The 27,500-nt window shown below is 46.6% G+C and overlaps 3 protein-coding genes across 4 annotated transcripts in view; 1 reads left to right on the top strand and 2 right to left on the bottom strand.

The window, feature by feature from the left end:
• LOC125294633 (tripartite motif-containing protein 16-like) overlaps positions 1 to 27,500 on the top strand; it is a 587,664-nt gene that overhangs the window by 416,517 nt on the left and 143,647 nt on the right. The window lies entirely within an intron of this gene.
• On the bottom strand, positions 8,351 to 22,674 carry rab35b (RAB35, member RAS oncogene family b). The gene is made up of 6 exons (XM_048243531.1): positions 22,267 to 22,674; positions 13,142 to 13,192; positions 12,805 to 12,928; positions 9,469 to 9,593; positions 9,058 to 9,182; positions 8,351 to 8,609 (listed from the first exon to the last, which is right to left on the bottom strand). The coding sequence occupies exons 1-6, from the start codon at positions 22,316 to 22,318 to the stop codon at positions 8,484 to 8,486; spliced, it is 603 nt and encodes a 200-aa protein (XP_048099488.1). The 5' UTR covers positions 22,319 to 22,674; the 3' UTR covers positions 8,351 to 8,483.
• Positions 23,107 to 27,500, bottom strand: part of gcn1 (GCN1 activator of EIF2AK4) — a 48,751-nt gene continuing 44,357 nt past the window's right edge. Inside the window, 5 exon segments of the mRNA XM_048243533.1 lie at positions 23,107 to 24,038; positions 24,402 to 24,623; positions 25,091 to 25,201; positions 25,653 to 25,801; positions 27,008 to 27,104. Coding sequence (XP_048099490.1) covers positions 23,913 to 24,038; positions 24,402 to 24,623; positions 25,091 to 25,201; positions 25,653 to 25,801; positions 27,008 to 27,104 — 705 coding nt within the window. The 3' untranslated portion in view covers positions 23,107 to 23,912.

Genomic DNA, 27,500 nt, shown 5'->3' with positions numbered 1-27,500 from the left:
CTCCACCTCCTCATCCTAGTGCCATCCACCTCCACCCTCATCCTAGTGCCAGCCACCTCCACCTCCTCATCCTAGTGCCAGCCACCTCCACCTCCTCATCCTAGTGCCAACCACCTCCACCCTCTCTCATCCTAGTGCCATCCACCTCCACCCTCATCCTAGTGCCAGCCACCTCCACCCTCTCATCCTAGTGCCATCCGACCCCCACCTCCACCCTCTCATCCTAGTGCCAACCACCTCCACCTCCACCTCCACCCTCTCATCCTAGTGCCATCCCACCTCCACCTCCACCCTCTCATCCTAGTGCCATCCGACCCCCACCTCCACCCTCTCATCCTAGTGCCATCCCACCTCCACCTCCACCCTCTCATCCTAGTGCCATCCGACCCCCACCTCCACCCTCTACGTCCTAGTGCCATCCCACCCCCATCCTCTCCATCCTAGTGCTATTCCACTCCCACCTCCACCCTCTCATCCTAGTGCCATCCCACCTCCACCTCCACCCTCTCATCCTAGTGCCATCCCACCTCCACCTCCACCTCCACCCTCTCATCCTAGTGCCATCCCACCTCCACCCTCTCATCCTAGTGCCATCCGACCCCCACCTCCACCCTCTCATCCTAGTGCCATCCCACCTCCACCTCCACCCTCTCATCCTAGTGCCATCCCACCTCCACCTCCACCCTCTCATCCTAGTGCCATCCACCTCCACCTCCACCTCCACCCTCTCATCCTAGTGCCATCCCACCTCCACCCTCTCATCCTAGTGCCATCCACCTCCACCCTCTCATCCTAGTGCCATCCGACCCCCACCTCCACCCTCTCATCCTAGTGCCAACCACCTCCACCTCCACCTCCACCCTCTCATCCTAGTGCCATCCCCCCTCCACCTCCACCTCCACCTCCACCCTCTCATCCTAGTGCCATCCCACCTCCACCTCCACCCTCTCATCCTAGTGCCATCCCACCTCCACCCTCTCATCCTAGTGCCATCCCACCTCCACCCTCTCATCCTAGTGCCATCCCACCTCCACCTCCACCCTCCTCATCCTAGTGCCATCCCACCTCCACCTCCACCCTCTCATCCTAGTGCCATCCCACCTCCACCTCCACCCTCTCATCCTAGTGCCATCCCACCTCCACCCTCTCATCCTAGTGCCATCCCACCTCCACCTCCACCCTCTCATCCTAGTGCCATCCCACCTCCACCTCCACCTCCACCTCCACCCTCTCATCCTAGTGCCATCCCACCTCCACCTCCACCCTCTCATCCTAGTGCCATCCCACCTCCACCTCCACCCCATACTCACCCTAACCTTAGCCATTCTAACCTTTTCTAGTGACAGCCAGGCTTACAAGGCTAAAAACGGACTCCTTTTCCAAATGCTGTATTATCAGCTTGGCCATAACAGCATACCGAGCTAGGCTAGGGCATGGCATTATCTTATATTAACTGGGCTCTAGCACAACTTAAATCCAGATACTGTCGGTGATGTACAGGTTAGTCCTGTCCACAAATGGCTTTTGTGGCTACAGCCTTCCATTAAAACATGTTAAATGCATGTTAAAGCTGCTATTTAGGCTCCAAGCAGGACCACCCTATGGTAGCCACTGTAGACAGGACTGATGTCTGCTAGCTTATCTGCAGGCCAAACTAGCCTGTGCTAACATAGAGGCAGCAGGCAGAACTAGCATCTGCTAGCATGGTGGCTGCAGTGACAACTATCCTCTGCTAGCATAGTGAGGACTATCCTCTGCCACTGTAACCTTGAAGTCACGACTACAGGCCTCGGGTCCACCTCTGACAGATCTGAAAGAACTGATTGGCATCCGGCTTAGCCTTTTACAGGAGTGGGCAAAGGATCGGGTGTGGGCAAAGGATCGGGTATGGCTCTAGTTGCTCTACAGACACACAATCCATGCTCTGATCTTGTGCTGATCCAAATCAGTGTTGAGCTTTGGGCAGGAGAGAAGGCTGATCTGTGGTCAGTGTGTTGTCTTGAAGTTGGTGTTCAGCAGGGTACACTGCCATCCCCCAGACTGCAACCCACCCTGGGCCGGACCCAGCTCTAGCCCCCTGGTCTGGGCCTGATGCGGCTCTCGTCCGTCCCAGAGTCGTGTGCTCTCTGGGGGGTCCCCTTCACTCTGAGTGTGGGGACGAGCGTTTCCTTCCAGCCTACGGTACATAGAGAAGTCACTTTAAATTAGAGGGAAGGTAATGGGCTTCCAGCAGTCAGGAGAGCGCCTCTCACACCTCACCTTCAGCGCGTCCAGACTGACCCAGCCAACCCAGGGGGAAAACTGACGCCAGAACGGATCCAGCCGAGCCAGAACCGCACCTGACCGGACCCGTTCTATTCAGCGAGCACCTGAGTCTGTTCGGAACCCTACACACCTCCAGATGTGTTTGAGAAAAAGGACTGTTTCAGTCCTGTGACCTCTGTGTACGCGTTCAGTCTGTGCGTGCATGTGTGTGTGTGTGTGTCTCTGTGTGTGTGTGAGAGAGAAAGTACGAGTGTGTTTGTGCAAGTGTGTGCCCAACCGTGCTGGTCCTTACAGTGCAGAGAAGCCAGGCACACATGAGCAAAGCTATGCAGATGTCTTCGTGTTTTGAAAAAAAAAAAATGGAGGCAGTTGTTGGATTTGGATCTAACCCAAAGAGCGACATTTATATGTAAAATATTATTAGCTACCAGGTTCGGATGAAGTTGATATATTTATAAATGTGTAACTTTTGGATGACAAGACGTCTTCTCCTTTTTAGAGTGGTGAATCAGTTTGCTGATGTATCCCTTATGTTTAGGCAAGTCTCAGTTCCACTCACCTGGGGCACAGAGATTCAGTCTCCCTGTCAGGTGCTTCTGCCATCATCCTCTCGGAAGATGCAGGGTTATCATTGAAACATCTACACAGACATGTTCACACAGTTATTCCCCACCCCTAGAGAGATAACCTTATTACACTCAAAGGTTCAAACTCAAAAACATTATGGTTGGTAAGCACAATCAGTCATGAGTTCTGTTAATTTCCAGTCAATTTACCATAAAAAAAAAATCAATGTTTTTATATAATTTATTCAAATGTTACTTTTTCCAACTATACCTACTACACACTAATACCCTATTCTAAATTGTAACCTCTCTGAATAGGGTGTTGAGACATTAAGATGAAGGCATCTTAATGTGAAGGAATCTTAATGAAGTGTTATTCTCTGGGACGCTGGAGAGGGGATCACTACACCAGAGTTGATTGGGGCAGTTCCATGGAAAATTATGTTTTTTGTAACATCTATAACACCAATAAAATGTGATGGTATGTATGGTATGGTATGATATGAATGATTACATGAAATTTGAGCATTTGCTATTTTTGGCTGAAGAATGTACATGAGGAAAAAATGCACAAAAAATTAATGTTATCATTCACATCATACAAATGCCAAGGCATTTCACTGGCGTTATGGATGTGACAAAAGGTCCATTTTCCATGGAATTGCCCTTAGGCAGAAGACCTCGCAGGAGCCTGATATCTCTCATGGAGAATGCTAGCTGTTTTCTTGTTCATAATACCACACTCACTGTTGAGCTTGCTCACGTTAGAATATTATTTCCTTTCTTTTAGCTTGTTGTTTTTTTTGTCGTTTTATGTGTGGCATGTTATGCTGTTGCATTTATTGTGTATTTTATGATTTTACATTTTCTTTCATGTCTACAGTCTACAAAACACTGTTTTAAAAACTCAGAACACATCATTCCTGTATTCTTACAGGACAACTGTCAGAGGAAAGAACTTTGTTCCCAAAACACCATTTTGTAACACATTTCAAAATTTGTCAATCATAAAGATCATCTGTCACTCTCACCACGCGACACTGCTTTATTTCTTTCATTCTGCATGTTTGTGTGTGTGTGTATGTGTATGTGTATGCATGTCTCCAAGCACTTTTTTTGTCCATGCAAACGCAGAACTGAGATATAGAAACTTGAACGCGGTGAAGTGGTCTTTCCAGGAGAACCGAGATTAGAGACAAGACAGGTGAATGTACTGACTTAAGGACATGGTGGCTCTATACAGGTGGATCTCACATAATTAGCCAAGCTTCCTCCACCTCAATCAATCACACACACACACCTACCTTTTATCCCAGTCTTACCCAACACACATTAATAGACATACTTTGGATTACGTACCACACACAAGATGAATGATCTTCAGTTAACAGAGCTCAGCATCACAAGTGGACTTACAGGTGGAGATGGAACAGAAGGGTTGAACAGAGATTAACTTAAACCGCAACATATGGACCTACATACAGAAATGAATCAGACAGGGGAATGACCGGACACAGTGCAGTGTGTGTGTGTGTGTGTGTGTGTGTAAAATACTTTGTGTATATGGCACATGCTAAAAATATTTACGTATTCTTCTTTTATCTAGACTGTAAATATACAAGACATTTTTTCTATATTGATAAGCTTTTCATAAAATTATTTTATACAGATGGAGAGAATAGCTAAAAAAAATACTATAAGCATATGATTTTATATTCATGGAAAATACCTATTTTTTAAAGTGACGCCACTTTGCGTGTGAGAAACTGTTGATGACTGTCAAGGTGAGTGAGCCTTCTTCTGAAAAGAGGGAGGACTGGTTGCCATGGTGAGAAGGATCTGCTGAATGTTCTTTCTTCCCGTGAAGGCCACTGTGACCCAATAAAAATCAAAAGCAAGCCACCAATGGAGTGTCCTTACTGGAAGTGTGTGTGTGTGTGTTAAAATAAATCTTATTTTTGACGTAGGTGGCATTTAGAGGCTTTTGCATCTGAACCCTTCAAGTACACAACCTCTTGAGCTATACATGTAGTATGCATTTCTAGGAGAGCAGGTGTCTTCAAATCTTCACATTTATTTTGGTTGGACATGATCATGTGGAGGAGAAACTGTCGTTTCCATGAGCTGCCTATGGGTTAAACACTATGTATATACGTCTAGCTGCCTATGGGTTAAGCACTATGTATATACGTCTAGCTGCCTATGGGTTAAACACTATGTATGTCTAGCTGCCTATGGGTTAAAGACTATATAGATCTAGCTGCCTATTGGTTGAAGACTATATAGATGCCTATGGGTTGCCTATGTATTGGTCTAGCTGCCTATGGGTTAAAGACTATATAGATCTAGCTGCCTATTGGTTGAAGACTATATAGATCTAGCTGCCTATGGGTTGAAGACAAAATAGGTCTAGCTGCCTATGGGTTAAGCACTATATAGATCTAGCTGCCTATGGGTTAAACACTATATAGGTCTAGCTGCCTATGGGTTAAAGACTATATATAGGTCTAGCTGCCTATACATTAAGCTATGTATATAAGTTTAGCTGCCTATGGGTTAAACACTATATAGGTCTAGCTGCCTATAGGTTAAGCACTATGTATATAGGTCTAGCAGCCTATAGGTTAAGCACTATGTATAGGTCTAGCTGCCTAGGAGTTAAACACTATATACTGTAGGTCTAGCTGCCTATGGGTTAAGCACTATGTATATAGGTCTAGCTGCCTATAGGTTAAGCACTGTGTATATAGGTCTAGCTGCCTATGGGTTAAGCACTATGTACATACAGTACGTCTTTAATCTGGGATGGAACACCCCATGAAAATGCTTGATCACCAAAAGACACCAGTAAGCTTGCTCATAACCTTTTAACAACTTGATTCAATGTAATTTCTGTAGTCATAAAAACATGTCTCGGATGCTTACAGAGTCCAGTATGACCTTAAACCACGAGATGAGCGACAGGTTTCAGTAATAATCCCCCCCTTTCAACAGGAAGAGTCCTGGAGCAGAACCACAGATCATTAGGAGGGGTCCAGAAGGTTCCACCAGCGCACCAATGATATTGGTGTTTACAAGATGTCTACATTGTAAGTTTAGCTTGCCAGTTTTAAACCAAAACATTGCATTGCTGCTGCGATGGACACCAACACAGCAGCCAGGCAGATGTTCAGGATGTGCTTTCCAACCTCCCTACCGTACCTTTATCATGTAAGGATCATCTGGTGTCTGTTTTTCTCACACACACAGACAAACACACCTTCCTATCTTTATCATATAAGGATGATTTTCTCTCGCTCTCCCTCTCTCTCTGTGTCACACACACACACACACACACACACACTCACACACAAACTAAAGGGAGTACTGTGTGATCACAAATGCCCCAACAAACACTTCTGTTATAACAATATAACAAGGAGGTTCTTTTTTCAGACAAAACACAAAAACAAAAAGAGGACAATGGCGCTACGGTGTGAAATGTTAATCCATTTTAAAATATTTATTATCGATTATTAAGTCCATGAAGGTCTCTTAACTCCAGTGTACAGCCATAGCAGAGCTGAAAGCAGCGTTTCAACCATAGCACACACATGCCTACGCACATGGATGTGTGCAAATATATATGTATATAATATATATTAAATATAAAGACAAATATATTTATATATACACATACACATGAGGAGTACAAATGAGTCAGACTCGTTCCTTGGCCCAGAGGAAATGGCTCACTGATCGGCTACAGGGTTGCTATGACAGGTGGTGATGTCATAAAGCAGGTATTGTCATAGCTTTGTTGGGGTTTTGCTTAACAAGACCAGGCCCCATCCACCATTAAAGACAAAAAATAAGAGAAATGTCCAGCAAACAGTGACTTGGATGACCACAGAGATGAATTACCCAGAGAGCAGAATGAGAGATAGAGAAAAGAGAGAGAGAAAGAGAGAGAGAGAGAAAGAGTGAGGTTTATCCTAGCAGTCATTCCACTTGAAAGGGGTGGCAGAAGGAGATTCTCTGGCACTTCAATCTCTCTGGTCTTTTGTGTTCCCATCTCTGTGGGACTCACACAACACACACACACACACACACACTCACACACACACACACACACACAGACACACACACACACTCACACTCACACACACACTCACACACACACACACTCACACACACACTCACACCTCACACACACACACACACACTCTCACACTCACACTCACACTCACACACACACACACACACACACACACACACACACACACACTCACACACACACACACACACACACACACACACACACACACACACACACACACACTCTCACTTCATAAAACATCAGATATTAGACATCACAATTGCCAAAGTCTCTGCAGAGATGGGTGTGGCAGGGGGAGGGGCTGAATCTGATATGGGTGTTCCACACGTGCTGGTGATTGGCTGACTTGTACAGCTGCTGCTGCTGCTACTTCCTGATTGGCTGAGCGCTGACAGTGGTCCGGACCCTAAATCTCAGTCCAAATTCTGAGCCGCCGCCGCAGAACCACCCGCCGCGCGTCGCTATGGCAGCAGTGCGGTACGGGAGGAGAGGGGTTTCCATGGCAAATCAACAGTGCAGAGAGGGGGGGGGGGTCTGTCTGTCTGTCTGTTGTTCCTTGTGGAGCAGATGGCAGTATCGTTGTTCCCCAATGGAAAACGGACACCAAAAAAAGTGCACACGGGCGCAATAAGACTGCAGGATCAGGGTGATCAGTGGTCAACGGGCTTAATACCCTTGGCGGAGGAAAAAACCCAAAACAAAACAAAAAAACAAACACCGCTCTGTCCAGTGTGGACTGGCCTGACGCAGAACAAGCAATGAAAAAGTTCAGCCGGTCAGTCCAACATTGTCGTCGTTAAAAGTTTTAAAAGCAAACCTTGGGGGATGGGTAATGAGTTGGCATCTGTCTCCGAAACACCAAGCAGATCGAGGAGGATGATGTCTGGGGCAGGTGTGTGTGTGTGTGTGTGTGTGTGTGTGTGTGTGTGTGTGTGTGTGTGTGTGCGTGCGTGTATGTATCAAACCACTCGCTGTGGTCACTCTGCTCTCCGCAACCTTTACTTCTGAACAACGCAACCCGAAATGACAAGGATAAGAATTCAAACACCACAGAATCATCATCATCATCATCATCATTGTAACCTTCAGATTGAGAGGCGGCTGGAAAGGGGGGGGGGGGGGGGGGGGGGTTGGGGGGGTTGCTGACAAAGCAGAGATCTGGGCACTCATCCTCATGGAACAGGAGGAGAACTCACTTTCCTCCAGACCAGTGGAATCTGTCCATCACTGGCCTGACCCCTCACAAGTCTCATTTGAGCTCGTTGCACCATTTTAAATGCTCGGTCCCTTCTCCACACTCACTCAATGGGATTTCAGCTGATCGTAGTTCTATTGTGTGTGTGTGTGTGTGTGTATATATGTGTGTGTGTGTGTGTGTGTGTGTGTGTGTGTGAAGGTATTTCTGTGTGTCTATGTGTTTGTGTATGTGTGTGAAGGTATTTCTGTGTGTCTATGTGTTTGTGTATGTGTGTAAAGGTGTTTCTGTGTGTCTATGTGTTTGTGTTTTGTGTGTGTGTGTGTGTGTGTGTGTGTGTATGTGTGTGTGGGGGGCATTAGCAGCACTTCTTCTTGCGTTTGCTGTTCTTGGTCAGCTTCACAACGTCGTTCTGCTGTTGCTGCTGCTTGGCCACCGACTCCTTCTTCACCCGAAGGACCAGCTCTGTGATGCAGTTAAACATCTGAGAGAGAAAGAGAGAGAGAGAGAGAGAGAGAGAGAGGGGCATGTACAAAATGAACGAGGGAAAAAGGGAGGAAGAGAGCAAGGGAAACAGGCAGAGTGATGGAGGAGAGAGAGAAGGGGATGTACAGAATAAACAAGGGAAAAAGAGAGGGAAAAGAACAGAGTGATGGAGGAGAGAGAATGTTATTGGAAGCCCCTTTATTGGATCAATATATCACACCAATGCACAGCTGTGCTAAACAATCATAATCTATCCTATAAAAAGCTGGGTCATTTTAAAAAGTTAGAAGTTCCCTTCATCCTCAAAGAGATAAAAGTAGAGAGAAAGGACAGAGCTACAGATACTTAGAAAAGAAAGAGTGCAATGGCTCTTTTAAATTCCCATCTAAAAACTACATATCCCACAATGCTCTTGCAACAGGCTTGGCCTCATCAGCCGTCCTCACCTCTTCTACGTTAATGTTTTCCTTTGCGCTCGTCTCAAAGAGCCGGATGTCCATTTGTTCCGCAAACTTCTGAGCGTCATTTGTCTCCACCACTTTTGAGTTGGGGTCGTCGTTCTTGTTCCCCACTGGGAAGGAGACATCAGACAGAAGGAGTGTTTAGAACGTTTAGAACCGACTCCGCTATGCTCGCAAACATGGAGATCATGTCCAAAACACACAGAGGATGGCAAAGCAAGCTCGCCTAATATCCGACACACGTCATCAGAGGATGGCAAAGCAAGCTTACCTAATATCCGACACACGTCATCAGAGGATGGCAAAGCAAGCTCGCCTAATATCCGACACACGTCATCACAAAGGATGGCAAAGCAAACACACCTACCGACACACGTCATGGCAAAGCAAGCTCACCTAATATCCGGCACACGTCATCACAGTTCTGGTTGATTTCGTGCAGCCATCGCTTGACGTTGACGAAGGACTCTGCGCTTGAGACGTCGTACACCACTATGACCCCGTGGGTCCCTCTGTAGTACCTGGGAGTGCGGGACAAAAGAGTTAGAGGAGCAGTCACATCATGCAATAATAATAATAATAATAATAATAATAATAATAATAATAATAATACATTTTATTTGTCACACACTCTACATTTGCAAGAAACATCAAAGGATATCAAAAAGATATACTAAAAAGGCAGCAGCCATCAAGGTTTATATCAGCATCTAGGAAGGTTACTTAAAAAAAATCAGATATCAAATGCTCTGATGAAATGAAAAGTTTTTAGTCCCTTTAAAGGTGCTCTAAGCGATGCTGGGTAACGTCACTTCTGTTGACTTTCAAACAAAACAGAGCTAGCTCACTACTTCCTCCCCCTCCCTCCCATGCTGCTCCCGTGCAATTGAAACTCTCCTAAACGCGCATCTCGTCTGTGATTTGCTGGAGCAGTTTGTTATGTTTTTATGGGCTAGGGTTGCCCAGGTTGTTTTTGTTGCAGTTTTTGGAGCCTGGGCAGTCCACAGAGATCACATTTTTTTACAGTGTATTCAGGACACAGACAGCTAGCGGTTGGTAAGGTGATGTTTGCAGTAAGTGACATAAAATGTTTTAGCCTAAAAAACCTGTGGCATCGCTTAGAGCACCTTTAAAACTGTACTGTGAAGCCCTCAGAGTGTCTCACACTGACCACCAGGGGGCACACTCAGAGAGAGAGAGAGAGAGAGAGAGAGAGAGAGAGAGAGAGAGAGAGAGAGAGAGAGAAGATTAAGACAGCATAAGAGAGGTGGTGCGACATGCGAGGTCCTAGAGACCAATGATCATGTTTCCTGTGACACATGACACACGTTTCCATCTTATCGGAACAGGAACAGTGACCATCTGTTCCGTCCACTCTCTCTCTCTGTTCCGAGGCAGCTGGGATTCCCTGCTGATGATCTCAAACTAAAGGTGATAATAATCATGATTGTAAAGGACAGTTTGTGACACACGCACACGCACACACACACAGTAAAACAATGGGACATATTCACAATAGGTAGCAGAGTTTGCTGACACCAGGGAGATTATTTTGCCTGCCAAAATTTTAAGCAACTGTTACTCTTCATCTCAAGATTACTGATGAGGAATGAAAGATCTGGGACACACACAGCACACACACACAGACACACACACTGTCCCTGCAGACAGAGGTGTAAAAATACACTCTTACCCTCTGAACTAGTCAAAACATTGGCAGCAGCAGGGAGAGCTCACTCTACACCTCTCCTGACTCTCCTGTCTGTTTGGTGATGGTGACACGACACCACGCAACGTCACGCCACACCACAACACACCTCTCCAAGCCACACACCACGCCACTCCACCACTCCACACCACACCTCTCCAAGCCACACCACACCACACCACACCTCTCCACCACTCCACATCTCTCCACACCTCTCCACAGCTCCCCACACCACACCTCACCTCACCTCTCCACACCCACACCTCCCCACACCACACCACACCTCACCTCCTCTCCCCACACCACACCACCTCTCCACACCTCTCCACACCACACCTCTCCACACCACACCCACACCTCCCCACACCACACCTCTCCACACACCTCCCCACACCACACCTCCCCACACCACACCTCCCCACACCACACCCACCCTCCCCCCCCACACTCCTCTCCTGTGTGTAGGTATGTGTGTGTGTGTGTGTATGTATGCGGATGTATGTGTGTGTGTATTTGTGCAACACACCATGGCGACTAAGCCACAGTGAGGGAACATATCTCTTTTCAACGGGACCGGGGATTTCCTCACCAGCTCTAGAAATGTGCAAGACGCATGCATGTACACACACAAACACAAACATAAAAACACACACAGACTTTAAGAATTGTAACCTTCTACCATTTTGGTTCCTCTTTACTGTCTCATCCACTTTCACACACTCTTTCACTCACACACACACACACACACACACACACACACACTCTACACACACACACACACACAGACACACACACACTCTTTAATTGGGGCTACTGTCTTTGTGTGTTGAAGGGGAACAGAACTTCAGCTGCATGCTGCCATTCAGCTGAGTAGAGCAGCAACTCTTCTGACACCCCAAAGATAGACAGAGAGGAGAAAGGAGAGATGGGAGAGAGGGAGTGAGATCAGGGGGAGAGAATGAGAAAGAGAGAGAGAGAATGGAGAGAGGAGAGAGAAGGAGGGATATATAGAGAGAGAGAGGAAGGAGTGAAAGAGTGAAAGACGAGCGAGAGAGAGAGAGAGAGAGAGAGAGAGAGAGGGAGGAGAGAAAAAGGGAAAGAAAGAACCTGGTGGTCGAGGCCTTATTCAAACAAGAGAGAACACACACACACACACACACACACACACACACACACAAAGAGGCCTTTGACAGGCTGCAGGGTACATGAGGCGTCCTCTCCAAGCTGCTCTGCTCAGAAGATGCTGTGAGCCTGTCACATCAACACCATAATGAGGAGGACCACCCACACACACACACACACACACACACACACACTCCGCCCCCACACTCACACACAGACCAGTCAGACCGAGACACACACACCCACACACACCGAGCAGTCTTCCCACACCCTCACTGCTAACAAACCAAATCAGCCCACCAATTCAGACACACACACAAGCTATCCACAGCAGTACTGTACACATACATACAAAACATTTAAGTATGTGAATAGATGTACACAAACACACACTAATTATATGGACCTCAAGTCAGGCTCCGGAGTCCCGAACTTGAGAACTAATACATTGGACACAACAACAGTGCTCTGTGGTTTGTTTCTTTGCATGTCAATCACAGAGAGCTCTCTGTCATGGAAACACACCTTAAGAGTCCGAGGCCTATGTATGTATGTGTGTGTGTGTGTGTGTGTGTGTGTGTGTGTGTGTGTGTGTGTGTGTGTGTGTGTGTGTGACATTACCTCCCTGGCTGACAACTCGTGTGGAGGTGATGGTGAGGGAAGCATGCCTGTCCAAAGAGTGTGTGTGTGTGTGTGTGTGTGTGTGTTTGTTTTGTGTGTGTGAGTGTGTTTGTTTGTGCGTGTTTATTAAGTGTGTGAGTGTTAGTTAAGCGTGTGTGTGTGTGTGTGAGTGTGTATGAGTGTGTGTGTGTGTGTGTGTTGTGTGTGTGTGTGTTTATTAAGTGTGTGAGTGTTAGTTATGCGTGTGTGTGAGTGTGAGTGTGTGTGTGTCAGAGACTCACGTGGAGGTGATGGTGCGGAAGCGCTCCTGCCCGGCCGTGTCCCAGATCTGCAGCTTCACCTTCTCCCCATTGATCTCCACCGTCCGGATCTTAAAGTCCACGCCGATCGTGGTGATGTAGCTACCTGCTCACACACACACACACACACACACACACACACACACACAAAACACAAACACAAACACACGTGATGAACAATACCTTTTTGAAATACTACACTGAGTTTGAGATCAGCCAGTTACTGTAAAGATAGATGGCCTTTGGATAGGAATCTCCCTGGAGAGAAGCGAATGAGTGTGTATGTGTGTGTGTGTGTGTGTGTGTGTGTGTGTCTTACCTGAAAATGTGTTGTCTGCGAATCGCAACAGAAGGCTGCTCTTGCCCACCCCTGTAACACACAGAAGAGGACTCATCAGACACAAGAACAAGTTCAACCAGACGCCTTTGGTTCGGAGGGAAAACACCAAAGTGATCAAAAAATAAATAAACAATCTCACAATCTCTTGGCCTACTGTAATTCAACCAGTTTACTGTTCCCCAGGGCATTAAGAGAAATACACAAAATGTGTGTGTTCGTGTGTGTGTGTGGTCATATCAAGCAAATGATCAAAGACATTTTCAAAAGTTTTGCTGTGGGAAAATCGTTCAGATATCGCAGCTAGTTAAAAAAAAGTTAAATAAAATGTTATGCAAGACTGCAAATTTCTGGAACGACTTCATCTAATGTGTCTTGTAAGCCTGTACTCATTTCATGTTGTATGTGACAGCGAGATTCATCCAGAAGTCAGAACCCAATCCAACACACTCTCTCCTGTTTCTGCCACACACACACACACACACACACACACACACACACACACACACACACACACACACCACCTTCTATGGGCTGCCCCCTTATCAAATAGCCTGCTGAAGATGGCATGGAGGTGGCATTTTAAACTGGTGTGTGTGTGTTGTGTGTCGTCTAGCCAGGGGGGAATTGCTGGGTGTGTGCAACATGAGAGCATCTGTCTGTTTGCCCTCCGCCAGCCAGAGCCAATCAGAAAGCAGATCTCCACAGACATTAAATCTACCCCAGCCCCCACACACACACACACACACACTAACATATACAGGCGCTTAAAGAGCAGTTCCACCACACCCTGACCAGTGGCTTGCATCAGCAGTGTGTGAGTGTGATGTAAAAGTGTGTGTGTGCTGTGGATGGAACAGCTCTCCTCATTGCTGTAGCTCAAAAGAAACAGCTGAATGGTAAACGCAGCACACACGCTACACACACACACACACACACACACACACACACACACACACACACACACACACACACACACACACACACACACACACACACACACACACACACACACACACACACACACACACACACACACACACAGTGAGCAGCAGGTTTATCAGAGCACAATCCAGCTGGGGAATCTTTGACTCATAATGTAATGGCAGCCGTAGCCTACTGGTTAGCACTTCGGACCTGTAACCGGAGGGTTGCCGGTTCGAACCCCGACCAGTAGGCATGGCTGAAGTGCCATTGAGCAACCCCTCACCCCTCCTGCTCCCGCCGCTGTTGATGCAGGCAGCTCACTGCGCCAGGATTAGTGTGTGCTTCACCTCACTGTGTGTACACTGTGTGCTGTGTGTGTTTCACTAATTCACGGATTGGGATAAATGCAGAGACCAAATTTCCCTCACGGGATCAAAAGAGTATATATACTATATATAATTCAGTCCAACCCACACAAAGGCCATAACCCAGTTGTCCAACTCTACTCATTTAGCAATGCTGGATGTGCTTGAATAAAAGACTGCAATTACTCTGAGAACAATCAGACATGGCTTTCCCAATCCAGTGTTTCCCATACATTGACTTATTTGTGGCGGCCCACCACAATATCAACATTGACCACCTCACAATGATTTTCCAGGTTGTACTAAGTTGTGCTTAAATCTGCTTAGCATCATAACTACGCTGTGCTAATTTGTTAAACTGTTGCATTCAAGTTAATTCTGCAAACCAACCACCACAAATGGAATTCAATTCTCTGGGAAACACTGCAATCACTCTACTCATCCTTCTGAAAGCCACCACTGTCGTACAGGCCTACATGTACAGGCCTACATGTAGAGGCTAAACGCATTGAAAGGGTTTGGGAAAGAAAGTCGTATTCACAAAGCCACTGCCATACCAGAGACGCTTGATAAAGCTATAGAATCTTTGGCCATACTGTATAAACACAGAGACTAAATGTACTGAATGTGCTTGTGTAAAAAACATTGTATTTATCCAGCCTCTGTCAAATGAACGCAGAGACTAAATGCATTGAATGTGTTTGTGTAAGGAACAGAACTATTTACTCTGAGAAGAAGCTTGAGGCCCCTACAATGGGGACACAGTGCTCTTTTGGGTTGTGAGGCCTACAACAGACCAGCAAAGGGGCAGAGTGTGTGTGTGTGTGTGTGTGTGTGTGTGTGTGTAAGAGTGTTTTTGGTGAGAGGGGTGCAGGGACTAAGTGTGTGTCTGCGTGCATGTATGTATCTGAATACGTGTGTGTGTGTGTGTGTGTGTGTGTTGCGAGACGCCACCTCTCCCCATTGTCTCCATAGCTTGCCCAAGGCGGGCACGAACGACTGGAGCTCACGCCACCTGCCCGCGCCTTCGGCTCTGATGCCCGACGCGAGAGCATGTGTGCCCCTCACCGGGGGGAGACTCTGGCACAGCAACACACCACACCACGGAGATCTCCTGAAAGGCTTTTTGGTCAGGCACCCCTGGGGCACCCCGGAGCTCTCTCACTCTCTCTCTGCACATGAGGGGCCTCAGGGTGGACTGAGGCGCATTGTCCACCCCTCGCTACCCCCTGGTCAGCACTACACCCCCCCCAGCGGCTGGTCCATTCTGCATGGACACCGAGGATAATAGCAGCAGCTCAGCAGTGGGTCCAGAGACTCACTGGCCCGTGTGAGGGGCTGAAACACTGAGGCCTGTCTGGGACACACAGAGGGGGAGGAAGAGATGCACTGCGCTGCGCTGCGCTTCTCTGGGGCCTGTTTGGGGCAATGTGCTATGCTACGATGTTCTACGCTACGATGTTCTACGCTACGATGTTCTATGCTACGATGTTCTACGCTACGATGTGCTACGATTCTCTGGGGCCGGTTTGGGGCTATGTGCTACGCTATGCTACGCTATGCTTCTCTGGGGCCGGTTTGGGGCTATGTGCTACGCTATGCTACGCTATGCTTCTCTGAGGCCTGTTTGGGGCGATGTGCTACGCTACGATGTGCTTCGCTACGATGTGCTATGCCTGTTTGAGGCCTGTTGTGCTTTCATGTGCTACGCTACGCTTCTCTGGGGCCTGTTTGGGGTGATGTGCTACCCTATGCTATGCTATGCTTTGCTTCTCTGAGGCCTTCACAGCTCTGATTTACACACTCAATACAGAGCAGTAATTACAGTCTACCATTAAACTGCCAGGCGTAATTGCCACAACAACAGTTATAAATGTGTCACTGTCACACACACACACACACTAAATGATTCCCTCCACCCCCTCCGTCCCAGCCACCATCGGAATTCAGAAACAGCAGCACACCAACACACAGTCCGGCTTTATGTGGCCGGAATAAAACACAGAGTTGCATCAACAGATCATGTCTATCAAGATGAGACATTGTGCTGTATGTCATCCGTGGTTTGATTCCTTTCATAAACACTATTTTTGTCTAGCTCGTGTTTATTGCGCTCACTGCACATCATCAGAAGCCTGCAGACCTTCTCTGACTGACTGACTACTGTTAAACGTTAGGCTACATCATCGCATAGGTGACAGGTGTACATTTGCAGTGCATGAATTGATGGATGATTGATCGATCAATTGACCGATCAATCAATCAATCAATTAATTAAACTGATTTGATCTGTCATGCATGTGGTCTAATGTCAGCAGCTATGGACCCTTTCAAGAGAGTTCCATTATCAGCATCATAGTTGGCCCCACAAGGCTTCCTTTTTAACATTCCATATGTTATCTTAATGCAGAGGAAGTAGATTGGGGCCCAAATAGAACGTTCAAGCATTGTTTTTGTTTTTATTGTTGAAAGGGTCTATATGCTAAGGGCCAACACTCTCCAGTGGTCTTTCTGCACAGCCTCAAAGATAGCCACTGCGGAGTCCAGATAGGGCCATAGTAACTCACCGTGGCACTTCCCTCCACCATGTTGCCCCAGAACCACATTAACCCAGCAGCACCGTAACACTACAGGCACTAAGAGGCTCATTAACCCAGCAGCACACTGCAGGCACAGAGAGGCTCATTAACCCAGCAGCACACTGCAGGCACAGAGAGGCTCATTAACCCAGCAGCACTGGAACACTGCAGGCACAGAGAGGGTCATTAACCCAGCAGCACTGGTGCACTGCAGACAGACAGAGAGAGGCACATTAACCCAGCAGCAGTGGGACACTGCAGGCAGAGAGAGGCTCATTAACCCAGCAGAACTGGGACTCTGCAGGCAGAGACAACAACGGTCACATGGGCCACTGGACACTGGGGTTCAGGGTTCAGCACTCATAACCTGGACAGGGATTTATGAGAGAAGACATGGGCTAAATTGCCTCATGGGCAAGTACTCACGAGGGTTATAGTCACAGGAGCAATACTCACTCAGGGCAATACTGACAAGGGCAAATACTCACAGGGCGAAAATAATCAGAGGGGCAAGCAATACTGACAGGGGCATTTGTCATGGGGGTAATACTCTCAGAGGTAACACCATCACCTCGGCTTTGCCCGTGCAACCTTCGTATCCACTGTTGGTGTAGGCTATACTGTTTCTTTTTGAGAGGTCAGAGGTGATGTTAAGCCTGCAACTGCATGGCTCAGCATGACTAGTGCGATGCATGACTCAGTAACAGGAGAACTAAAGGGAGCTTAGAAGGACAGTTCACTACAAGGACAATGAGGCTCTTAACAGACATTCCACCCGGTTACTGAAAACACACTTGAAGTAGTTGGCCAACACATTTAACCGAAAGTGAGGCTGTGCACTAAACAAACACTGATAGGGGAACACGAGAGAGAGAGAGAGAGAGAGAGAGGCCTAACAGTGCAATAGTAGTGTACAATACAGAACTACACTAAACCGTAATGAGGGGCACTAAAGCAATAACGAACATGGAAAAAGACAGTGACACACACAGTCTCATTGGTACACTATGAGATGTACTGGGTGAAGACAGTGACATACATAGTCTCATTGGTACACTATGAGATAAGTATAAGTATACTCTTTTGATCCTGTGAGGGAAATTTGGTCTCTGCATTTATCCCAATCTGTGAATTAGTGAAACACACTCAGCACACAGTGAACACAGTGAGGTGAAGCACACACTAATCCCGACGCAGTGAGCTGCCTGCTGCCTGCTAGACTACAGTACAGTACGAGGTGTACTAGGTGAAGACAGTGACATGCATAGTCTCATTGGTACACTATGAGGTGTACTGGGTGAAGACAGCGACATGCATAGTCTCATTGGTACACTATGAGGTGTACGGTACACTATGAGGTGTACTGGGTGAAGACAGCGACATGCATAGTCTCATCGGTACACTATGAGGTGTACTGGGTGAAGACAGCGACATGCATAGTCTCATCGGTACACTATGAGGTGTACTGGGTGAAGACAGCGACATGCATAGTCTCATCGGTACACTATGAGGTGTACTGGGTGAAGACAGCGACATGCATAGTCTCATTGGTACACTATGAGGTGTACTGGGTGAAGACAGCGACATGCATAGTCTCATCGGTACACTATGAGGTGTACTGGGTGAAGTGTACTGGGTGAAGACAGCGACATGCATAGTCTCATTGGTACACTATGAGATAAGTATAAGTATACTCTTTTGATCCTGTGAGGGAAATTTGGTCTCTGCATTTATCCCAATCTGTGAATTAGTGAAACACACTCAGCACACAGTGAACACAGTGAGGTGAAGCACACACTAATCCCGACGCAGTGAGCTGCCTGCTGCCTGCTAGACTACAGTACAGTACGAGGTGTACTAGGTGAAGACAGTGACATGCATAGTCTCATTGGTACACTATGAGGTGTACTGGGTGAAGACGGCGACATGCATAGTCTCATTGGTACACTATGAGTAAAACGGTACACTATGAGGTGTACTGGGTGAAGACAGCTTACATGCATAGTCTCATCGGTACACTATGAGGTGTACTGGGTGAAGACAGCGACATGCATAGTCTCATCGGTACACTATGAGGTGTACTGGGTGAAGACAGCGACATGCATAGTCTAATTGGTACACTATGAGGTGTACTGGGTGCCGTGCTGCATCTGCAGCCTGTTCTGTGGAAACAGAACTGTGACTGAGGTCAGAGCAGCACCTGAGCTGCTTGGGCAAGCAGAAAGGACTAAACACTTCTGCTGTGCGTTGGTTCCGCAGTTGGCAGGTTTCGTAGAGACCCACCGCGGCCATTTAGTTTAACCCTATAATTTAATTCCAGTTCCTCAGTGATGCACATTCATAGGCTGTTTTCAGGCGAAGTAATAGCTAGTATCTTTGCATACGACACATGATGACACAAGAGTTAATTGACTGTGATTTGACCTCTACTTTGTGATGTCAGAAAAACAGGCTTGAGTTGATACACTGACAGTTAAAACCAGAAATCCTCACGAATGATCTTTACAGAGAGTTTTGCTCATAATACGTCTTGTACCACATAAAAAAATCCAAATGAGCATGTCAAAAGGGTTAAAAACTTGATTTTTGCCGCACTGGGTCTTTAAAGGTGATGAGGAGAAGGGCTTTCACAGTCCTCTCACCCTGCTATCCAGCCTTTCATTAACCCTCCGGCAAAAAAGTTAAGAGCATTCTAACAATATATTCCATTCCGCAACAATTCAAGGTTCTAATGCTGAATGGGTTGAATTTCAGAATTTAACCCCTCACTAGAGAGGGTTAAAGCGGAGCTAGTAATAAAGGATCTTTGCCCTCACCTGCCAAAGAGGCCACACCCAAAGTTCTTATCTAATTCCAAAACCCCATCAAATCGGCAGTCTCTGCTGGTGTTTTGTTACAAACAAGGAAATCTAACTTCATCTAGAGTAATATTATGTCAACCCTTATGCACAATCTCATTTAACAGATACATAACATAGATAATAGATGAGAATAGAAGGTTTGAAGATGTTTGTGCCTGTAAATTGGAGTCAACACGTGGATACATCTTTCCACACTCCTGGATAGGCTGTCTGTGCAAATCTGGAACTGAATAGGCTACACATGGCAATAGGGTTTAAGGTTCCACAACAATAACTGGCCTAACGTTACTCTAATATAAGGAAACGCCAGAACCCAGTAGACAACAGAATGACTCTCAGCGTCAGCCATTAACCAACATGGCCCCAGTAAGGAGGCATATCATACAACCTTGACAACCTCCAGATGCATGGTTTCCAGAGTCTTACTATTTGTGGTTTAGACTCTTCACTTTAGTCTTCTATTAAATATGACCAGCTGGACTGATAGGACTTGTGTTACCTTTGTGTGCGCACTGTGAATCCAACTCAAGACTGCAGCGCCTCTGACAGAAACACAGAGATTTGGCTGCTAGCGGCAGAGTGCTGAGTGTACTGTACGCATTTGCTCCATCTGTTGATGAGCTACATCTTCAGTTGTGCAGACAGGATGGTGAACCTGCTGTCACCTCCACTTTCCCCGATCACAGCAAGCAATGAGTAACTCTGAGATGACACCACTAGCTTTGAACTCCCTCCCTGGCATCACAGTTTGACCACAACAAAAGAGGCTCCACAAGAAGTGTCACCTACAGCAGTGTTTTTCAACCACTGTGCCGGGGCACACTAGTGTGCCGTGAGAGATCATCAGGTGTGCCGCAGAAAATTACCCAAATGTCACTCACTGGTCCAGAAAAGCAACTGTTGCATCAAAGAATTTATAACCACATGCTCTCATTGATTGTATGATTGCACTATTTGTGGTATGCAGGCATTGTACAACGGGGGCCCCATATCCAGTATTCACAGAATCATCACATATCCAGTTCATAACAACAATTAAATTAGATATAGTCACCTACAAATGAAACAGAGGGCGCTTGTTTTATTGAGCAGGTCTTGCATAGAAGCCATAATAAGGCCATATCTGTGTATTATTTGAAATTTTAGGCTATGGTATGTTTATTTTTTCTTCACACAGGATGTTAGTGTGCCGTGGGACATTTTAAGTGTCAAAAGTGTGCCGTGGCACAAAAAAGGTTGAAAAACACTGACCTACAGTACAAGGCATGCAAACATTCATCTTTCTGCTGTAGGCCCGAGTTACTGGACAGCACTTTTTTATGCAATGTGGAATGGCAAACACTTGTGGTGTTTTGGAAGAGAGAAAAAAAAAACCATAAAACGTACACACACAAACTCCCTGTGCCTCAGGCATAATACCACACTGCCAAAGTCCCATGTGGCGACGTCTCATCAAAATCCACAAAGCAAGAAAAGAGCTTCTGTGACCCAGAACCACCTGTATATTGTATATTATAAATTGTAGCTACTTCATTTCACAACACACAGCTGCCTCGCTGCCAGAAAAGCAAGAAGACTGTTTTTAACACAGAATGACATCACAAAAAATCAGACAGCTGCTAAATGAATCCATAACCACAGCTAGACATTTATAAACAGTTCAAAGTCCAACGACAAATAGTCGTGAACACCCTCAGATCGCTGAAGAACAGTCTTATGATGATGTTAACCCGCGTATTAGAGACCTATTTGGGACGACTAAAGGCCAATGTTAAAGTTCAAAGTCCACACTAAGTTTTATAGGCAAATGTTTAGCCAAATAAGACATATCAACACAGTAGCCTAATCTAAGTTTATTTAATTAATAAGCGATATATTTTCACATAAATCAATAGATCAGAATATGTTGCAGATGGATAACGTGAGATCAATTACTTAGTTCACAGATTTTCAAGCAAACATAATATGCAGAGTTCATATCCGGCCTGGTTAGTTGACTTGACATATATCCGTCCTAGCATTACCAAACTGCAGCCTCGTCTTTCATCCAACATGCAGGAAACAACAACCCAACAAGAGACGTTCTCCTACAGGAATAGTCCTACTCCACGTGTAACTAATCAAAGACGAATAATTGACAGTATGCAAAAGATAATGATGTCTCAGCACTCAGCATTTAAGGTATCTACCACAATAGCGCAATACACCACTGAGCGACTTCGAGGACAACCATGGGTTGCAAGAAAACCTGTCACAAGTCACATTCACACACTAAAACTCGGGTGAAACCGAAGATATCCCAACCGTTGGGTAGCCAGTAAACAGAGAAGGCGAATAGGCCCGTCTCCCGTCGCACATCCCCGGCATTTGCTTACCGCTGTCCCCGATGATGAGCAGCTTAAAGAGGTAATCGTAGTCGCGGGCCATGCCGGTAGTTGGTGGGTCACCCCTGCCTTGTTAGCTCCGCGCCTCTCCTCTGCTCTCTCCGAACCGAACCCTGGGTCCGGACCGAACCAGGAACGAGCCCAGATGCGACGATATTATAACTGGCGATCAAGTGCACGTTTTCCAAAAAGCAAAGGTCTTTTTCGTTGGGGCTTGGCGGCGTCAGCACTCCTCTCAGTCGGTAGCAAAGAGCCGGAAACTCCGCTTCCGTCTCAAGTACGAACTGCGCCCAACCCCACTGCGCAGACGCTGACACGCGTTTGAATTTGTGTCACACTCCCGCGGCCGGCAAACCGCAGGCAGGCACGGAGAGGGCATCTGTACCGGAGCTTGCACGCTAGTGAAACGACAGCTCAAGGTTCAAGACACAGGAAATGTCACCCTGTCACGCGCTGGTGCTGCCAGGTCAGCGTGGTTGAGTTTTTTTCACCGTTTCCACAGCATTCAATCGATGCAAGCACGAAGGCCTAATGCTACAGAATAAACTAATATGTGAAGGCCAAGTTGTTTGATAAACCAGACTTGTTCAAACATGTTCAAAGTAGCCGACTGACATTAATAGCATTTTATTGACTTAATGTTAAGATTATAACTTACAGAATTTCCTCTACAATTATTTATTTTCTTAAACTTTTTTCTTCAGAAATTAGGGCAATGTGGCTTTAGATAGCAGCCCCGGTCTAGGTAGATGTAATGTCAATCTCTTAAGCCCCCCTGCGATTGTAATGTATTGTGTACTCTAATTGCAAATCAATCAATCAATCAATCAATCACTCAATCCATAAGGCAAGTTTTTTATTAAGGGGTTTTTCCCACTCTTCTTCTGCAGGTAAGGGATACATTACTGTATACGGATTTGTCAGTCACCTCAGAATCTTAGATAATGTCCCGTTATCCCTCACCCCCCCCCCTCCCCTCCTCTTACCCTCCAAAAACACAAACTCACTCTCGAAAATAAAACAGCAAGAGGAAAAAAAAAGCAAACAGGTGGTGCACGATGGACACATTTCATCGAATCCATGTTCTCTTCTTCAGACTTGCTCTGAACCCTTTTAGAATGGATTTAAATGGACCTTTATTAGTCTTGGCACAATTTCTTTCTTTATTTAATTGCCTTTTTGTGTGTTCATGAAGCACCGGTGGAGCTGGCTGTACAACAAATTAGAAGCATTCAAGGAAACTATCGCCGGCGTTGACAAAGAAAAACATGAGAATCAGATGGAGGAGAGAACTGAAGGCAGATTCACATTCTGACATTCTGTTCAATTCTGTGTCAGTTCTTGAATGACACAAACACTTTGGTGGTTGGAGGCCAAAAGGGGGTGGAGAGAGAGAGAGAGTGTGTGTGTGTGTGTGTGTGTGTGTGTTTACAGTAAGTCTCCTCTGAACCGTGTGGTCAACTTCCATCACATGGAGACTGATAACGGGATGGAGGGGATGTGTGTGTGTGTTGGGTGTTGGGGGGTAGGAGAGCAGTGATGAGCAGGCCAGGCCTGAACTAAAGCGGGCGGGACTACGGCTCCTTGGGGCGGTTCGATTGGGTCAGAAGGGTCCATGGAGCAACGTGATTGGGCGATCACGTGAGGATGGTGTCGTCAATCTCCTCGTTGGATTCTGGCTGAACGGAGATCTTCTTCAGGGAGCGGCGGTGACAGTCCGACAGCAGGTCATTGCTGGCAGAGTCCAGGATTGCACTCATGCTCTGGAAACGCAACAAAACACACACACACACACACACACTCAATATTAGAGAATTGATTGAGATATTGTGCAACTGGAGGTACTTTGCATGTGACCGCAATTTAACACTCTTTGTCTCGTGAGAGTGGAAGTGTCTGTGTGTATGCACACTTGCATACTGCACTAAGTGATCTAGGATGTGTATGTGGATCTGTGTGAGAGAGAAAGAGAGAGACTCATGAGGTACTCTCTCTGCAGTAGCAAGTATGTGTGTCTGTGTGCATGCATATATGTATGTGTGTGTATGTATGCATATATATGTAAGTGTGTGTGTGTGAGTGTGAGTGTGAGTGAGAGAGAGAGAGAGAGAGAGAGAGAGACTCACCTGCATCAGCTCCTCTCCCTGCCGTAGCCGGAGCAGGCTGACGAGTGTGTGTTCGCTCTGCGCGCGGACTGTGGTGTTCTTGTCCTTCGTGTTGTCCAGCAGCGCCTTGAGCAGCGGCTTCAGCTGCCCCGACGCCAGGGGCGGAGTCTCGGCTTCTTTCCACACCCACCAGAGCACGCGCTCGGCAACCAGCCGGATGTCACTGGACTGGTTCTGCAGAGACTGGGGGAGGTTCCACACACGCACACGTTTACTCACATTAGGAAAACGACATCACCAAACACAACATCACACCAGTTTTGCGTCTAACGAGAACTGGACACAGCCACCCAAACACAATAGGACTGGACTATTCGTTTTGGGTAATGACAATAGACTGGACTATTCTTTTTGGGTAATGACAATGGACTGGACTATTCCTGTTGGGTTGTGACAATATACTGGACTATTCCTGTTGGGTCATGACACTGGACTGGACTATTCCTGGTGGGTCGTGACAATGGCTTGTGTGTTTCCGTTCTGTCTGTAGTGATGTTCTGTGTGTGGTTCTGTTCTGTGTGTGGTTCTGTTTGTAGTGATGTTCTGTCTGGAGTGATGTTCGGTCTGTGTGGTTCTCTCTGCATGTCTATAGGTGATGGTCCTGTATGTGCAGGAATGGGTGTTGACTTGATAAACTGTGTGTGTGTTACCTTGGTGAACTGCGTAGTGATGCGGGGTGAAACTCCTTCTCCTCCATCTGTTCTGAGCTGGTGTCTCATCAGGAAGCCCATAGCCCTGATGCCACTGCATGCGATGGGAATCTACACACACACACACACAGATATCATCATAAGGGAGGGAGGGAGATGAAGTGATGCACAAAGAGTAAGAGGAAAAGAAGAGAGAGAGGGAAGTCCACACAGAAACGGAATGGTAGAGGATGAACGACAGAAGACAGATAAAGCAAGACAATGAACAGAGAAATGGAGAGATGAGAGAATGACACAGAGCTCAGAGGAAAGGACAAATTAAACAACAAAACCTCTAGAAACTCTAGGTGCTTCCCCAACTGAATCGGTTTCCTGTGTGTGTGCATGTTAGTGTGTGTGTGTGTGTGCACTCATTCTGCCTGTGGTGGCGTTTACCAGTACCATGTCCAATAAGGTGCTCGTGTGTGTGTGTACACTCACTCTGCAGTGGTGTAGACTGGCACACTGTCCAGTAAGGTGCTGTTGTATTCATTAGTGCCTGTGTGTGTATGTGTATACTCACTCTGTCTGCAGTGGCGTTGACCAGCACCATGTCCAGTAAGGTGTTCTTGTACTCCTCTGCACACAGCTGCTCGGGGGCCGACTTGACTGCGATGGCCAGAGCCAGACTGCGTCCGTGCCGCACCATCCAGTCCACACCTGAGATGTCCGCTACAGAGAGAGAGAGAGAGAGAGAGAGAGAGAGAGAGAGAGAGAGAGAGAGAGATATTGAGAGAGAGAGTATTGTAACTTGAACAGTCATGCCAATAAAGCACAATGAATTAAATTGAGAGAGGGAGGGAGGGAAATAGTGTGTGTGTGTGTGTGTGTGTGTCGTCCAAACCCAGCCAGCGTCCGACAGACTTGCGTCCGAACCCGAGAGGCATTTCCATTTTTATGTCCGAACCTGACCCGAGCCTAATGCAGACGATGCCTCAGTTAATCTCATACTGGTGATTAAATGTTCACGTTTGTGGACTGCCCGTCTTTAGCCTATTAAACAACTGTCAAAATGGAATTCTTAATCGTCTACAGAATCAGTTGAACGAGCACACATGCAGGAGGTCGCACACAGCGCACATTAACACAAGAGGCCCAAGCATAGCCTATTCAAATATAATTCTAGTCTCACGATTGACCAAAAGTCTTGAAATGAACTGCAACAGTCATTGAAACTGCGCTCCTTCTGTCAATGATCCATATTCAGCATCAACGTTAATTGGGGCAACTCAAGGAAATCCTCTCCTCCAATTGAACGAGACGGGCTTATACCGGTAGCCTGTCTTTACCAAAGTATGCAATGCAAACAGGCCTACCTCCACATAGTAGGCCTACAGTAGACGTCCCTTCGTTTTCTTTGGTCTTAAAATCTCACAACCTTTTTTTGAACATCACCCAAGATAGCCTGTCTTACCGCCTGAAATGCACATGCGTCGTCACAGCTACATAAACACATCTTGCACACAGGAAGAAGGCTGCTAGGTCCTTTTTTAAATTTTATTTTATTCTCAAAACAAACTTTTGCATCATGTGAAGCAGACCTGTTGGTTACCCAACATAATAAGCTATTTAAATGCAAAACGTCCAATGCATATCGCCCCCGTGTGTCCGAAGCTGAGCCAAAACCTGAGTATAATTTCTAAATTTCTAAAACTGGATGTGAAGTCAATATATACACAATGCTGATCTGCAGCACTGTTATGGTTGTAAGGTGTGATGTGTGTGTCTGTAGTGTTAAGTGTGTGTGTGTGTGTGTGTGTGTGCGCGCGTGTGTGACTGTAGCGTTAAATGTGTGTGTCCGTGTGTGTGTGTGTGTCCGTGTGTGTGTGTCTGTAGTGTTAATGTGTGTGTGTGTTTTGTGTGTGAGTGTGTCCTCACCCAGAACATGCTGCAGCAGTATACTTTTCAGCTCCTCCTCAGGCAGGAAGGCACACAGCTCTCCCACGCAACCTGCAGACGACATACGAGTGGCATCCTTCACACACACACACACACACACACACACACACACACACACACACACACAGGGAGACATGTTAATGCAAACGTACATTTACACAAGTAACCACACACAATGCTGCACCAGTGGCCTCACTCTCGCTCACACACACACACACACACAGAAGTGAGACTGAATAAAGCCACATCCTGTTGATAAGGCTCGGGTGTTAAACCTGAGGAGCTCCCTGAAGAAGCCCACAGCACTCAGACGAAGAACAAGACCACCATCTCAGCCCACCCCACCCCAGCACTCAGCCTGCACACCAACACATCAGCTGACCTCACTAGTCACCAATCAACATCCACATTTTACATCAGCTGACCTCACTAGTCACCAATCAACATCCACATTTTACATCAGCAGACCTCA

The sequence above is a fragment of the Alosa alosa genome, chromosome 5, assembly GCF_017589495.1.
Source record: "Alosa alosa isolate M-15738 ecotype Scorff River chromosome 5, AALO_Geno_1.1, whole genome shotgun sequence".
Classification (NCBI taxonomy): domain Eukaryota; kingdom Metazoa; phylum Chordata; class Actinopteri; order Clupeiformes; family Clupeidae; genus Alosa; species Alosa alosa.
Note: the sequence above shows the minus strand (reverse complement) of the source record. Positions and strands in the feature narration are given on the sequence as shown.

Coding starts and splice junctions, on each gene's coding strand:
- rab35b (XM_048243531.1), bottom strand. CDS start 22,318: ATGGCCCGCGACTACGATTACCTCTTTAAGCTGCTCATCATCGGGGAC. Junction 12,929..13,141: donor CGCAGACAACACATTTTCAG/GTAAGACACACA, acceptor GTGTGTGAGCAG/GTAGCTACATCACCACGATC. Junction 9,183..9,468: donor TGACGTGTGCCGGATATTAG/GTGAGCTTGCTT, acceptor TCTCCTTCCCAG/TGGGGAACAAGAACGACGAC.